General features: G+C 44.8%; 1 protein-coding gene across 3 annotated transcripts in view; it reads right to left on the bottom strand.

The window, feature by feature from the left end:
* The window catches only part of FYB2 (FYN binding protein 2), a 121,008-nt gene that overhangs the window by 84,490 nt on the left and 23,859 nt on the right, over window positions 1–12,659 (bottom strand). For all 3 annotated transcript variants that reach the window (XM_041772392.1, XM_041772393.1, XM_041772394.1), the window contains exons 2-3: window positions 6,189–6,924; window positions 2,655–2,816 (exon numbers count right to left, since the gene is read on the bottom strand). In XM_041772392.1, the coding sequence (XP_041628326.1) occupies window positions 2,655–2,816; window positions 6,189–6,924 (898 nt within the window). The remainder of the gene's footprint in view (window positions 1–2,654; window positions 2,817–6,188; window positions 6,925–12,659) is intronic.

Raw genomic sequence — 12,659 nt, 5'->3', positions numbered from 1 at the left:
CTCTGACCCGGAGCACCAGAACTCGTGTGGGGCTATTTAACTCTTGTGTCCATCGCAGGGCCCAGGGCAAAGAGTGCAGCTAGCTGCTCAACACAAGCTTAGAATAATGATAACGGTGTGTCTATGGAGCGCTTACTGGTGTGCCAAGCACTGTTTAAACTCCTTCCATGACTCATCTCAGTTATCCTCACAAAAGTCCTGGGAGATGAATGTTATGGTCAACCCCATTTTACAGATAAGGACAATGAGGCTCCGTGAGCAACATGCCCAAACTTAAAGAGCTAGTGAGTGGGGGAGCTGGGATTTACAAAGGCCATTTTATCACAGAAGACTTGGTGCTTTGTTCTGGGTTCTCTGACAACCTTCTTTGCTTTCAGAGAGACACTTTGAGACCTGAATTATTTAACGTTTCTAAAAACCATACTTGGCCTTCTTGGTTATGGAGGTGGCCAAAGTATTATTTAAGTTATCCTTAGAAGAGCACTTTTTTCCCTTTTCTTTCTTTCCTTTTTTAGCCAGGTAAAGAACTTTATTAACCTTGTTTCAAACTTCAGTTTAATTAGCTGCAAAGAATTAATAGTATCCAAGCAAAAACTGAAAAGTGCTGCAGTGTCGTCCAAGGGGCTTGCACTTAAAAATACTGGAGATCTAGAGTCCATCAGATCCATGAACAAAATTTTTGAAAGCAGTCGTAATATAAGACAGCAGTTCCCAGGAACTTCTTCAAGTTTTGTCTTCTTCAGAAACTGACTCAAATCATTTTGCTTCATTCTTGGAAGCTTCCTCAAAGTTCCCCACAAGATCCAGAACATCATCCCCTTTGTCCTCTCCGGTAACAAGTGGTGCTGGTGCTGTTTCAACCTCGGACTGTGTGGGCAGAGCTTCAGCCAGTCTTCAACTAGTCAGACTGTCTGCACCAGGTTGGTTTAAGACTCTGGAAGCATTTCTTCCAGCTGCTTCCTCTCAGCACGGCCTGTGAGGGTGAAAGTGGTCGCGGCCTCATGTGCTGGAACTTCGGGGTTGTGAAGAGAGAGAACTGTTGCTTGGTTTATGAACATACTCACTTCTTCAATACCAGAGATATTGTTTACTCCTAACTTCTTTAAGGGGAAATAAGGTTTGGGGCTCTTGGGTGGCTCAGTGGGTTGAGTGTCTGCCTTTGGCTCAGGTCGTGATCATGAGTCCTGGGATCGAGCCCTATGTCAGGTTCCATGCTGGGTGGGGAGTCTGCTTCTCCTTCTATCCCTTACCCCCCGCCCTGCTCAGGCTCTTTCATGCTTTCAAATAAATAAATAAATAAATAAATCAAACAAACCATCTTTTTAAAAAGGAGAACTAAGGTTTTTAATCATCTGCTGTAGCCCTTCTGTGAACCATCTTCTTCTAGCAAGCTGTTCCTTCCCCACCAATGTGCACCTGGGCTTGCAATCTGGCCCGTTTCTCCTGGTTCGTGACAGTTTCTCTCATCTTGATGGAGTGGAAATGGGACCTTGGGGGACTAAGGTTGGCACTCAGAGGGTCCCGGCCAAACCAACTGAGATTAGGTGCATGCATGAGGGGATACAATATGGCAGCCAGCATGTTCTAGCTCTTTATATAGAATTTTCTTTTAGGCTAAGACTCAAGATGATTTGCAGCAGTGGTTCTCAAAGTGTGGTCCCTGGACCAGCAGCATCAGTACCCACCCCTGCCCCGAGGAACTTGTTAAAAAGGAAAATTCTTAGGTACCCAATCCAGACCAAACAAATCAGAAACTCTGGGAATGGGGCCCTGTGATCTGTGTTTTAACAAATCCTCTAGGTGATTCTGGTGCAGGCTGAAGTTTGAGAACCTGTGAGTTCAGGATGCTTAACAATCATGAGGTTTTCAAAGCAGTCAAATGAACAATGCAAGATGCCATCAGCTCTCTGAGCGTACCATCTGCTGGCACTCATGGCCACAGTAAGACAGATGTTAGCACGGAACTATGTGCCACACCAAAGTGTGTGTTCACATCATGTTCCATTAGAGCAAACATAAGCAAAGGTATTTACAGTGTCAACAAGATCCAAGCACAGTGTGGGTGGAAAGGGGATGAGAAGATATTCCTTTAAGTAGCAGAGAAAGACACAAAACAGCACAAAAAATTGGCTTGTTTCTGGAAAGGGCCAGTGGCAGGGGGTGGGGTGGGGGTGGGGGCCTTCAAGTAATTACTGAAGGCAGATGACAGAGGCCTGAGGGACCCTCCATTAGGATCACAGGTCAAGTTCACACTGACTTTCCTCCCTTTTCACTCCCTCTCCTCTCCTATTGCACTGATTGTGTTGACAACACAGGCTTTGTAGGAAACACAAAAACTCCCGGCTCCCTGCTCCACTACTTTCTTTTTCTTCCTCTTGGACCTAGTCCCAGTGATCAAATGCAATGCTCTCAGGGGAGGCAGACTGGCCCAGGAGCGATAAGGGGCCAATTCCTGCAGATTTGTCATTTCACGGGCAAGCTGCCACGGCCTCTACGTAAAAATAACCAGTGATGGATGTCCAGTCCCATGGAAAAGCAGTTCAGCATTATCACCTGGGAGTTGACACACAGAGAGGGAAGTAATGGGGGGATGAGGCATTGGAGCCATGACTCCCACTGGCTGGCTGTGTGCAGAGCCCTGTGCATTTCCTTACCTTCCCTGTGGCTCTCGGAAATCGCAGCCGCCTGCTTCTGGAAGGCCTGGAGGTTTACAACTGGTGGCTTCGGAGGCTTTGGAGGAGGAGGACCCAGGGACTTGATGGGAGGCAGTTGTTTTGTTTTGAGAAGTTGATGATGCCTGTCAACTGGCTGTTTCTCTGAGCATGGACAGTAAAAAACAAAAACAAAAAAATTAAATTTTAAAAATGCAGGCTATTACTATTTCCATTTCATGGCTTCCTCCATGAAATTGACAGTCCTTGCCTCAGTCTTTCTCCCCTCTAGTCTACTGTCCTCCTACTGACCAGAGTGTCCTGATCATATCACGGGCCTGCTGCCCAGAGATCAAAGCCTGGCTTCGCTGGCTTGACATCTACGTGTGTACTCCATCCTCTGGCATGTCAATACCACATGGCCCCATTCCACATTTCCAGATTCTCTTACCACACTTACCATCCTACTTTCCCAACCTTCAGCCCAAATATCTTTCACTCATGCCAATGGCTTCTCAATTCTCCAAATTTGATGTAAAAAGCCATCATACACCCAAGACTTAATTCATGCCTTTCTTGGTTCTGGAATGCTGTTCCCTCACTTCTTTCTCAGATAGCTCTGATTCATTCTTTAAGGCCCTGGGTCACCAATGACACCTCCTCTGGGAAAATTTCATTGATTTTAAAATCAAGGTAAGAATTAACCTGTCTCTGTTTTGTATTCCCATGATGTATCCTTATTATGTCTCTATCGGTGTTGTGATATATCAGAGGGGCAGATCTATCTTCCCATTGAGTGTTGGCTCCTCGTGTGTGGGGACCAGGGTATACTGATCTCTTGCCAGCATCAAGCACAGTGCCTACTTCCAAGGAAATGGATGGCAACTATCCCCTGAAGGGTGCTTCAGTTGCTTATGACATGCAAATAACATTGGCACTGTAAAGAGGAGGGGGATTGATGCCTGATTTCTAGAACTCATAGCCTGGGACAAGCTTCAGGGCTAACTTTGTGGTATATGGGCATCTGTGGATTTTGTGGTTTTATGTCCTGGAATTTCCCAGGAAAGTCTCAATTTCATGCATTTTGCCCTTCTGTGCTCAGAGCCAAACTCCAGCAGAAATTCCAGTATTGTGTATGAAAATTGTATCTGCCTCTTAGACTGAAAATAGCACAAAATCTTGTATGATCCATGGGCCATGATTTGGGGTTCACATAATACAATGGTTGACAACATGCACCATCCCTGGTAAAAATAAAGACGTTGGCCAGTGTTTTACAAGTTCCTCAGTGCAACTTCCACAGAGCCCTGCTGCACTCTGGGAGCAAAGAGGGGATGGGTGGGGGGTGGGGAGCTTCCTTCTTGCCTCTGCCAGCAGGGGTTACATCAGTCTGGTCTGAGTTCCTCTCTTCACAGGCTTTACTTATAAGTTGCGATGTCAGAAATTATAGTTCTTATCAAATTAAGGAGAAGATGTAGTGAGAATGAGTGATCCCTTACTAACTGGGTTCCTAATTTTTACCAGGCCCTGGGCTAAGAGATGGACATGGGTCATTTCATTTAATCCCCTCAACAGCTCCATCAGGTAGGTGGCCCATCCTTCTTTCCTTCTTCCCATTCATCCTCTTTTCCTATCCCTTCATCAATAACGATTTATCTACTATTTTCCAGGCATCATTCTAGAAGTTGGGTATAGAGTTAAGAACAAGAATAGAGATAGAGGCCTGGGTGGCCCAGTGGTTGAACATCTGCCTTTGGCTCAGGGCGTGATCCCAGGGTCCTGGCATTGAGTCCCGCATCAGGCTCCCCGCAGGGAGCCTTCTTCTACCTCTGCCTGTGTGTCTGCCTCTCTCTGTGTCTCTCATGAACACATAAAAAATAAAAATCTTAATAAAAAAAGGAATAGAGATAGAGATCACCCTCAAGAATTTTCATTTTAATAGGGGGAGACTGAGGATATGCATGCAGACAAATAAACAAGGTAATCACAGAGACCTGTCAGGTCTATGAAAGAACTAGAACAGGCTACTATGAAAGAGCACAAACTGCTGATGGTGAAGTAGTGGGCTTTAGCTAAAGAGGTTATCTGAAAAAGTGTCATGTGAACTTAGATCTAAATGCAGCTACAGAAAGCTCAGAGGAGAGTTGTCTAGGAAGAAGAACAGCAAATGTAAACATCCCGAGCATAATAAAGTCTCTTCATGGAATAGCAAGAAATCCATGTGTCCGCTCGTGAGCCAGGAGGAGACGGGCGCAATGAGTCAGATACATAAGCAGGGTCCGGGAGGTGCAGAGCCATGAAATCAGTAGTAAGTAGTTCAGACTATTCTAAATTCAGAGGGGGAAGCATGTACTGTTGTAAGCAGGAGATCCCTCCACCCACTCCTGTCCATCCATCCATCCATCCACCCATTCAAGCATTCAACAAATCCTTTTTGAGGACCTACTGAACCTGGCTTTGTTCTTTTAGATGCTAGGGATACAGTGGTCAAGAAGACAGTTTTTATCCTTATGTAACTTATATTTTACTGAAGTAAACAAACAGCTATTAACAGTATACCAGGTGAGGATGGGATATGAAAGTCAAAGCCATGTAAGACGACAGAGACTGATGGAGGTGGGGTAGTTATTTTAGATGGTGACTCACAAATTCCACTCACAACAGATGACACTGAGCAGAAACCATGATGAAGTGAGGGAGGGAGACATCAAAGGCCTGGGGGGAAGGAAGTATGTTCCAGGCAGAGTGTCAGCAAGTGCAAAGGCCCTGGGGTGGAACTAGCATGGTTCATCTAAGGGAAAGCAAGAAGGCCAGTGTGGTAAAAGGAGGAGTAAGAGAGGTAAGATGGGCCAAATGACATCAGTTGGTATAGAATGGCCAGAGTTGAACTTGAGCAGGGGAGTGCTATGGTCTAATTTATGTTTTAGAGGATCACTGTGACCACTAGGAGAAGAATCAGGTCATAGGGGGCAAGCATGTAGAAGCAGGGAAACCAGCTGGACCATTGTGGTCCAGGAGTGAGAGGACAGGTGTGGACAGTGGTCTGGACAGGGCACAGGGCAGAAATTGACCAAAGCAGAAGGATACAGAACATATTTTGCTGGTAGAACCAAGAGCTTGCTGATGCAGTGGGTGCAAAGAATGAGGGGGAAAGAAGAATAGAGCGTGGCATCTAGGCTTTTGGCTGCAGCAACTACAAGGAGGGTTGTGCTGTTTACCAAGTTGGGGCATGTTGGTGATGAATCCGATTCGCAGCAGAGCAGACCAGGCCGTACAAAGTTAAGTAGACTGCCCAAGCTTATGCATCTTTTAAGACGTAGAGCTAGGATTCAAACCCAAGCTTGACCAAACTTTCAATAGAATTGCAGGAGATCAAGCACTTACCCAGACCTGAAATTACAATTTGGCAGATGGGCTTGGAATACCTGCTCTGGAGTTTGGAGCAAAACTCGCCCAGATCAAAGGTGACCATCAGTAAGCTCTAAATTAGAAGAACTTAGTGGCCCGTCCCCTAGGCCCACGAGGATGAATTCTCACCTGGGGTCTGGCTGGCAAGTTCACTCTCATAGACAGGTTGGCAGGAGCTCCCCGCTGGGCTCCTCTCAGGGTGAGGGGTTTCTAGGCTCTTCCTGCCATGTTGAAAAAATAGAAAAGTGGGATCTTCAGGTGATTTTCTTTGGGCCACCGAGTAACTCTGGGAAGGTAGGGTCTGGGCTCCTTTTGTTTCCAGCTGTCTCCTGGGTTCCTTTGGAGTAAGCCCTCTGCTTTGCTGCTCCTCCGGATGGAAGCCCCTGTTTGTATAACTGGTAAGGAAAGAAGCTGAAGACATCTCATTTTTCCGAGATGACACCTTCTCCCAGTTCCAGAGCTTGTCTTTGAAGCTATCTGTCACTGCTACTCTCCTCTTGTTGGTTATCTCAGCGCTTGACTGACTCACGTCTAACAGCAGAGAAGTTTTCTGTGAATTCACTGCAGAACCAGGAGACCTCTCCGGAGGTCCTGGGGAATTCGGACATTTCTGAATCTTGCTCCCCTGAGCCACTTTCATCTCCTGGAGTTTAAGAAGCTGGGGTTCAGCACTAGAACAGCACAGTGGGAGCGGATTGTGGTTGGGCAAGAGGGGTTTCCCATTGGCCAAAGTTGTTGTTGACTGTGTGTTTCGAATGCCACCTTTTCGAGAAACACCTGCTGAGAGTTTAATAGGTCCTGGAGGAGGTGGCGCATCAAACTTTTGAAATTTAGCTCGAAGTTCCTTGAAGTTCCTTAGCCCTTCCTAAAGCGTAAGAAAAAAAAGTCTCATTACTCTAGGAAAAAAAACTGATTAGTTGACTTCACTGCGCATGTAAGTGCTGATATAACACCATTGCTTAGTGGGCCGTGTCAGCTGGTAACGCGACCTCTATGTGAGGTGCAACGAAAACAAATGTCTCTTCTTTGAAACACTTCAGGTCTGTTTAATTCCGTCACAACACGTAAAGGATACTTATAAAGGAGACAGTATTGACAATTGCTGATAAAGCCCTTGATACAGATTCTTGGAGGTGCCTTGTTGCCTCTACAAGTTCTAAACTTCCTAGCACAGCATTCAAAGTTCTTCATAATCTGGGGGGATTATGGTCTCCAGCCACGGCCCACCACAACTACCCTTAAACCAAATGGCATTATCATTTTCTAGAAATCTGTACCATTGACCACCCTGACTTTGCTTATGTGTTCTTGCTTCACAAAATTCACCCTCCACCTAACTTGTCAGTTGCTCTCTTGCAACTTCGATGCCCACTTTTCTCCAGGAAGCCTTTCCCTGGGCTGACAGGTAGAGCTAACTTCTTCCCGGTCTCCTTGTGCTTCCATAGCTCTGGTTCTCTTGGCTGTTGAACTTAACTTTGGAACTAGACAGGTCTACATTTAAATTCTGACTCTGTTCTTTATCATCTAGGGAAATAACTCTGGAAAATGTGATATTAGCTCTCAGCATAGTCTCATCATGGAAAGAAGGGGTCAAGTGGTAAAAGGGTTAGGGCCACTATGCGTGGCGTGTCCATCACAGTACCAGCAAGCCCGTGATAAATCAGAGCTATTTGGAAGAGGCTAGCTGATGCTCTTGTGTTTTGACTCTTCTTGGGAGAGTCTACTCTACCTTCTGAGCGGAGTACGAATTCAGTATATGAAAACAGTCGTAGGGGGGGATCCCTGGCTGGCTCCACAGTTTAGCGCCTGCCTTTGGCCCAGGGCGCGATCCTGGAGTCCTGGGATCGTGTCCCACGTCAGGCTCCCAGCATGGGGCCTGCTTCTCCCTCCTCCTGTGTCTCTGCCTCTCTATGTCTATCATTCATAAATAAATCAATAAATCTATCTATCTATCTATCTATCTACCTACCTACCTACCTACCTACCTACCTACCTACCTACCTACCTACCTACCTACCTACCTACCTATCTATCTGAAAACAGTGGTAGGAATAGCAGCCCAATCCTTCCTGCTGAGGTAGGATGTACCTGGCATTACCTGGGCCGGGGGTGGTCTGGCAGGTAGGATGGGGCTTGCCTCCTGCTCAGTGTTGTTCCCACTGCTCCCCTTTTTTCTCACCAGGTCTGATTTAGTTTTATAACTGCACTTTGCCATCTTTTGTCTCCCCAGGAGGAAGGAGGGGGTGGAGGTAGAGTGCGAGTGGACAGCGCATGGAGCCCTTTCAGAGAGCCACTGTCTTCTCCTGGTCATCTTATAAAGGGCTGAGTTTCATGTAGCAAGATAATCTCCACACCAGTCGCTTCTCGTTTTGCCATCTGAGGGAATGCTGGGTGACCTTTTCTCACCATGTTTACAGTTGACTCACACCTGTCCTCTGAAGATTCAGGGATGGAGGGAAGTTGAAGTAGCAAGAGGCAGGTGTCTGGGAGCTTGCTTGTATGCTCTCTCCCGCAGGCTGCCTGCCTCCAGGCCCTCCCTTCCTCTCTATCACACTCATACACACTCACACACACATACGCACACATGTACACATTTATAGTTTTTTCCCCATGAATTGCTAAGTCTTGATTTCTTACATAGATTTCAACCAGAGGTCAAATTAATTCAACTATACTTTCTTTCCCCTGATGTGAGGGAAGCCAGCACTGGGCATGGAACCAGGAGAGCTGAGTCGGAGGCTCTGCATTGCCATTTTCTAGTTATAGGCCTTGGGCAATTCATTTCCCTGAGCTTTATTTTCCTCACTATAAAAAGGGACTACTCTACTAACAGTTGAAGGTTATTGTAAGGATCAAAGGAGAGAGCTGTAGACCTACCACAGTGGTTTATATTTTTAAAATTGTGGTAAGATACACGTCATTTAAAATTCACCCTCTTAACCATTTTATACGTTTGATTCAGTGGTATTAAGGGCACTTACATTGCTGCAAATGTCCAGAACCCTTTTCATCTTGCAAAAGTAGAACTCCATCACCATTATGCAGTAGTTCTCCTCTCCCTTCGTCCTACCCCCAGCACTCACCATTCTATTTCCTTTCTCTACGATTTTTCAAGTATCTCATATAAGGGGAATCATACAGTAATTATCTTTTTGTGACTGGCTTATTTTACTTAACATACTGTCCTTGAGTTTCATTCATGTTGTGGCATGTGGCAAAGTTTTCTTTTTTAAGACTGAGTAATATTCCATTGTATGTATATACCACATATTGTTTATCCATTCGTCTGTTGGTGGACACTTTCTTTGCTTCCACTTTTTAGATGTTTTAAATAATATTCCTATAAAGATGGATATGCAAATCTCTCTTTGAGATCATGTTTCCATTCCTTTTGGGTATTTGCCCAGAAGTGGAATTACTGAATCATTATTGTAATTCTATGTTTAATTTTTTGAGCAACTACCATTCTGTTTTCTGTAACAGCTGTACCATCTTACACTCCTACTAACAGAACATAGGATTTCAATTTTTCCACGTTCTTGTAACATATTTTTATAGCAGCCATCACAATAGATGGGATGTGGTCAGTGGTTAATATTTTTAAAGGAATGTAATGATGATTATTTTTAGCTCTTCACTATCTGAAGCCACATGAGTTATAGTTATTATTGAGTGGTAGATTTTAGTCTCTGCAGGGATGTTAGGAAAAACCCTAACAGGAAATGGAATTATTCATTGATTCCCTCCAAACCCAAATCCTGCATCAAGGTCACTGGTTCAGGAGGAAGTAAGCTTGATTATATCTCTTTCAACAAATGCTCATTGTGTATCCATGATGTGGGCAAAAACACTATTTTAGACAGGGGTTCAGCTATTAAATATTACATTCTGAGGTCAGGGAGAGGCAGAAAATAAGCAAATACACATGAAAATATTAGAGACAGAAGCCATGTGGAGAACTGAATACCAAATTAAACAGTGGGTGGCTGGATGCCCACCAATAATTTTCTGAGCTCCCTTAGGGAAGTCAGTTCCTTTCCAGAGTGGAGTTGTCTATCACATAAGACTGTCGGCCCAAGTGAGCACCAAGGTCCCTCTAGCGCTAAAGTTTGGATTTTACTTTCTCTATTATGGGAAATAGTTGTGACACAATCTGTTGTTGATCATCACCTCTAGAGGAGAGATCAGGGTTGAGGGCATGCGGCAAAGTACATGAGGATGGGTTGGGTGGTGCTCAGGGCTCATTCTAATGAAAAGCATGATCCATTTTTCTCGACCCACAGCAGGTCTGTCTCCACATCCTACTAATGTCAAGTGTTTTTGTTTTGTTTTGTTAAATAGGCTCGATGCCCAGCATGAGTCCCACGTGGGGCTTGAAGTTATGACCATGAGATTAAGACCTGAGATCAAGAGTCAGACACTTAACCAATTGAGCTACCCAGACACCCCACTGATGTCAAGGCTTAAGAAGCCCACAAACTCGTCCCTTCTTCATGCCATGGCCACTATCTCGGAGTCATCCTCACACATTGCAATGACTTCCTTGTGGTCTGTCTGCTTCTACTCTGGGTCCTTCCAACCCATCACTTACCCAGCTATTAGACAAACCTGATGAAACACACATCTGATCATGTATGTCCCCAGTTTGAAATTCTTCAGTTTGGCTTCCCCAAAGCTTTCACATCAACTGAAACTCTCTTGCATAGCACATAAGGCCCTCCCCCAAATCCCAACTCTGTTCATTTTCGGACATGATAGTGGGCCCTTCCCTAACACGTTTTCTTCTTTCTGGCCTCACTAAGTTACCCAAGTTTTCCCACCTATTCTGCTCTTTCATGCCTATGCCTTTGAATGTACTATTTCTTCTGCCTGGACTGCCCATCTCTCTCCCAATTTCTGGAATTAGAAAATTTCTGCTTGTTCATGATTCAACTCATGTCACCTCAAAATGTGCGTTGGTTTACTGCTATGTGCTAGGAATGAGGGCTACAATGGTGAGTTAGCATTCCTGACTTTTCAGAGCTAGTGAAATCAGGAAGTAGACACAAACTGATCACTTTAGTGTAGGAGAGATGGTTATTCGATACACAGCGGGACATCTGTGAGAACACAGAGAGTGGGTCATGACAGACGAATGGATAAACAAAATGTAGCAGGGCTACAAAGAAGGTTCTGTAAAAATGACTTAGTTGGAAGAGGCAGGCAAGTGAGGGTGGCAGGAGAGGTGGCCCCAATAGCAAGAAAAGCAGGAACAGAGAAGGCGTGGCAGTGTGAAGCAGCATAGTGTAGATGGAAATAAGCAATTCTATGTTACTGAAGCCCTAGTGTTCCATATGGGAAGCTGGACGAGAATGTCAAGGCCAAGTCCCCTTAAAGTAATTAGGCTTAATCTTCAGAGTAGTTGGGGAGCTACTGATAAGTTTTACACAGGGCTAGGACAGACTTCGGTTTATATTTCATGCAGATTAGAGACCAGGAACTAATTAGGAGGCCAAATAAAAATGATAAAAGGTGGAAGTTGGACAGTGTTGGTAGGAATGGAAAAGAGAAATGTGCAGGGGGTGGTATGGACCAGACCTAGAGAGGGAAGGGAGGACTGCAGGATGATTCCTGGGTTACTAAATTGAGTAAGAGGATGGATGTTGGTTCTTGAAACTAAGACTGAGGACAGAAGAAAAAAGTACTGGGGAGGAATGATGGGCCCAGTTTTGGATGTGATGGTTTGCCTTCTTAGGGGAGCCATCTAATAGGTAGTTATTTTGGGGTACCTTTTGGGGGTTAGAAATTTAAATTGGTATTTTTTCACTTCTTGGTGAGCACAGAGCTTAAAAATATGAACCCTGGAGTCCAGCTGCCTGAGTTCAAATTCCAGTCCTGCCATTAATTGGCTTTATGACCCTGAGCCAATGACCTAAACTTTCTGTATTTGTTGCTTTATCTGGGGTAATAATTGTACTCCACCTCTTAGGGTTGTTGTGGTAGGTAGAATGATGGACCCTTAAAGAGATCCACATCCTAATCCATGAAACCTGTCACCTTGCATGCCAGAGGGACTTCCTGGGTATAATTAAGTTAAGGATCTTCAGATGGGGAGATGATCCTGGATTATCTGGGTGGGCCCAATGTAATCATAAGGGTCCTTGTAAGTGGAATGCAAGACACAAGGCGATAGGACAATGAAACAAACATGAGGGTCCATTGGGGGATGAAGATGCAATATTCTGATTTTGAAGATGGAGGAAGATCTAGGAGCTAAAGAATGCAGGTAGCCTCCAGAAGCTGGAAAATGAAACAGATTTTTCCTAGAGCCACCAGATGGAACACTGTCCTGCTAACACCCTGATTTTAGGTATCTGGCTTCTGCAACTGTAAGATAATAACTTCGTGCTATTTTAAGCTACTCAATTTGTGGTCATTTGGTGCAGAACTAGGAAATGAATACAGTAGTATGAGGATCTAATTAATAAGTACATGTAGAGCATTCAGAAGGCAATAATAGGTGTCACTAAATTTTAGCTTTTGTTATTTATAGGTGGTTGTCGTGACCATAGGGCTGGATAGGATCACTTAGGAAAACATGTGCTGGCATCAGAGCCATGG

The sequence above is a fragment of the Vulpes lagopus genome, chromosome 10, assembly GCF_018345385.1.
Source record: "Vulpes lagopus strain Blue_001 chromosome 10, ASM1834538v1, whole genome shotgun sequence".
Classification (NCBI taxonomy): domain Eukaryota; kingdom Metazoa; phylum Chordata; class Mammalia; order Carnivora; family Canidae; genus Vulpes; species Vulpes lagopus.
This window is presented reverse-complemented; position numbering and strand designations above follow the sequence as displayed.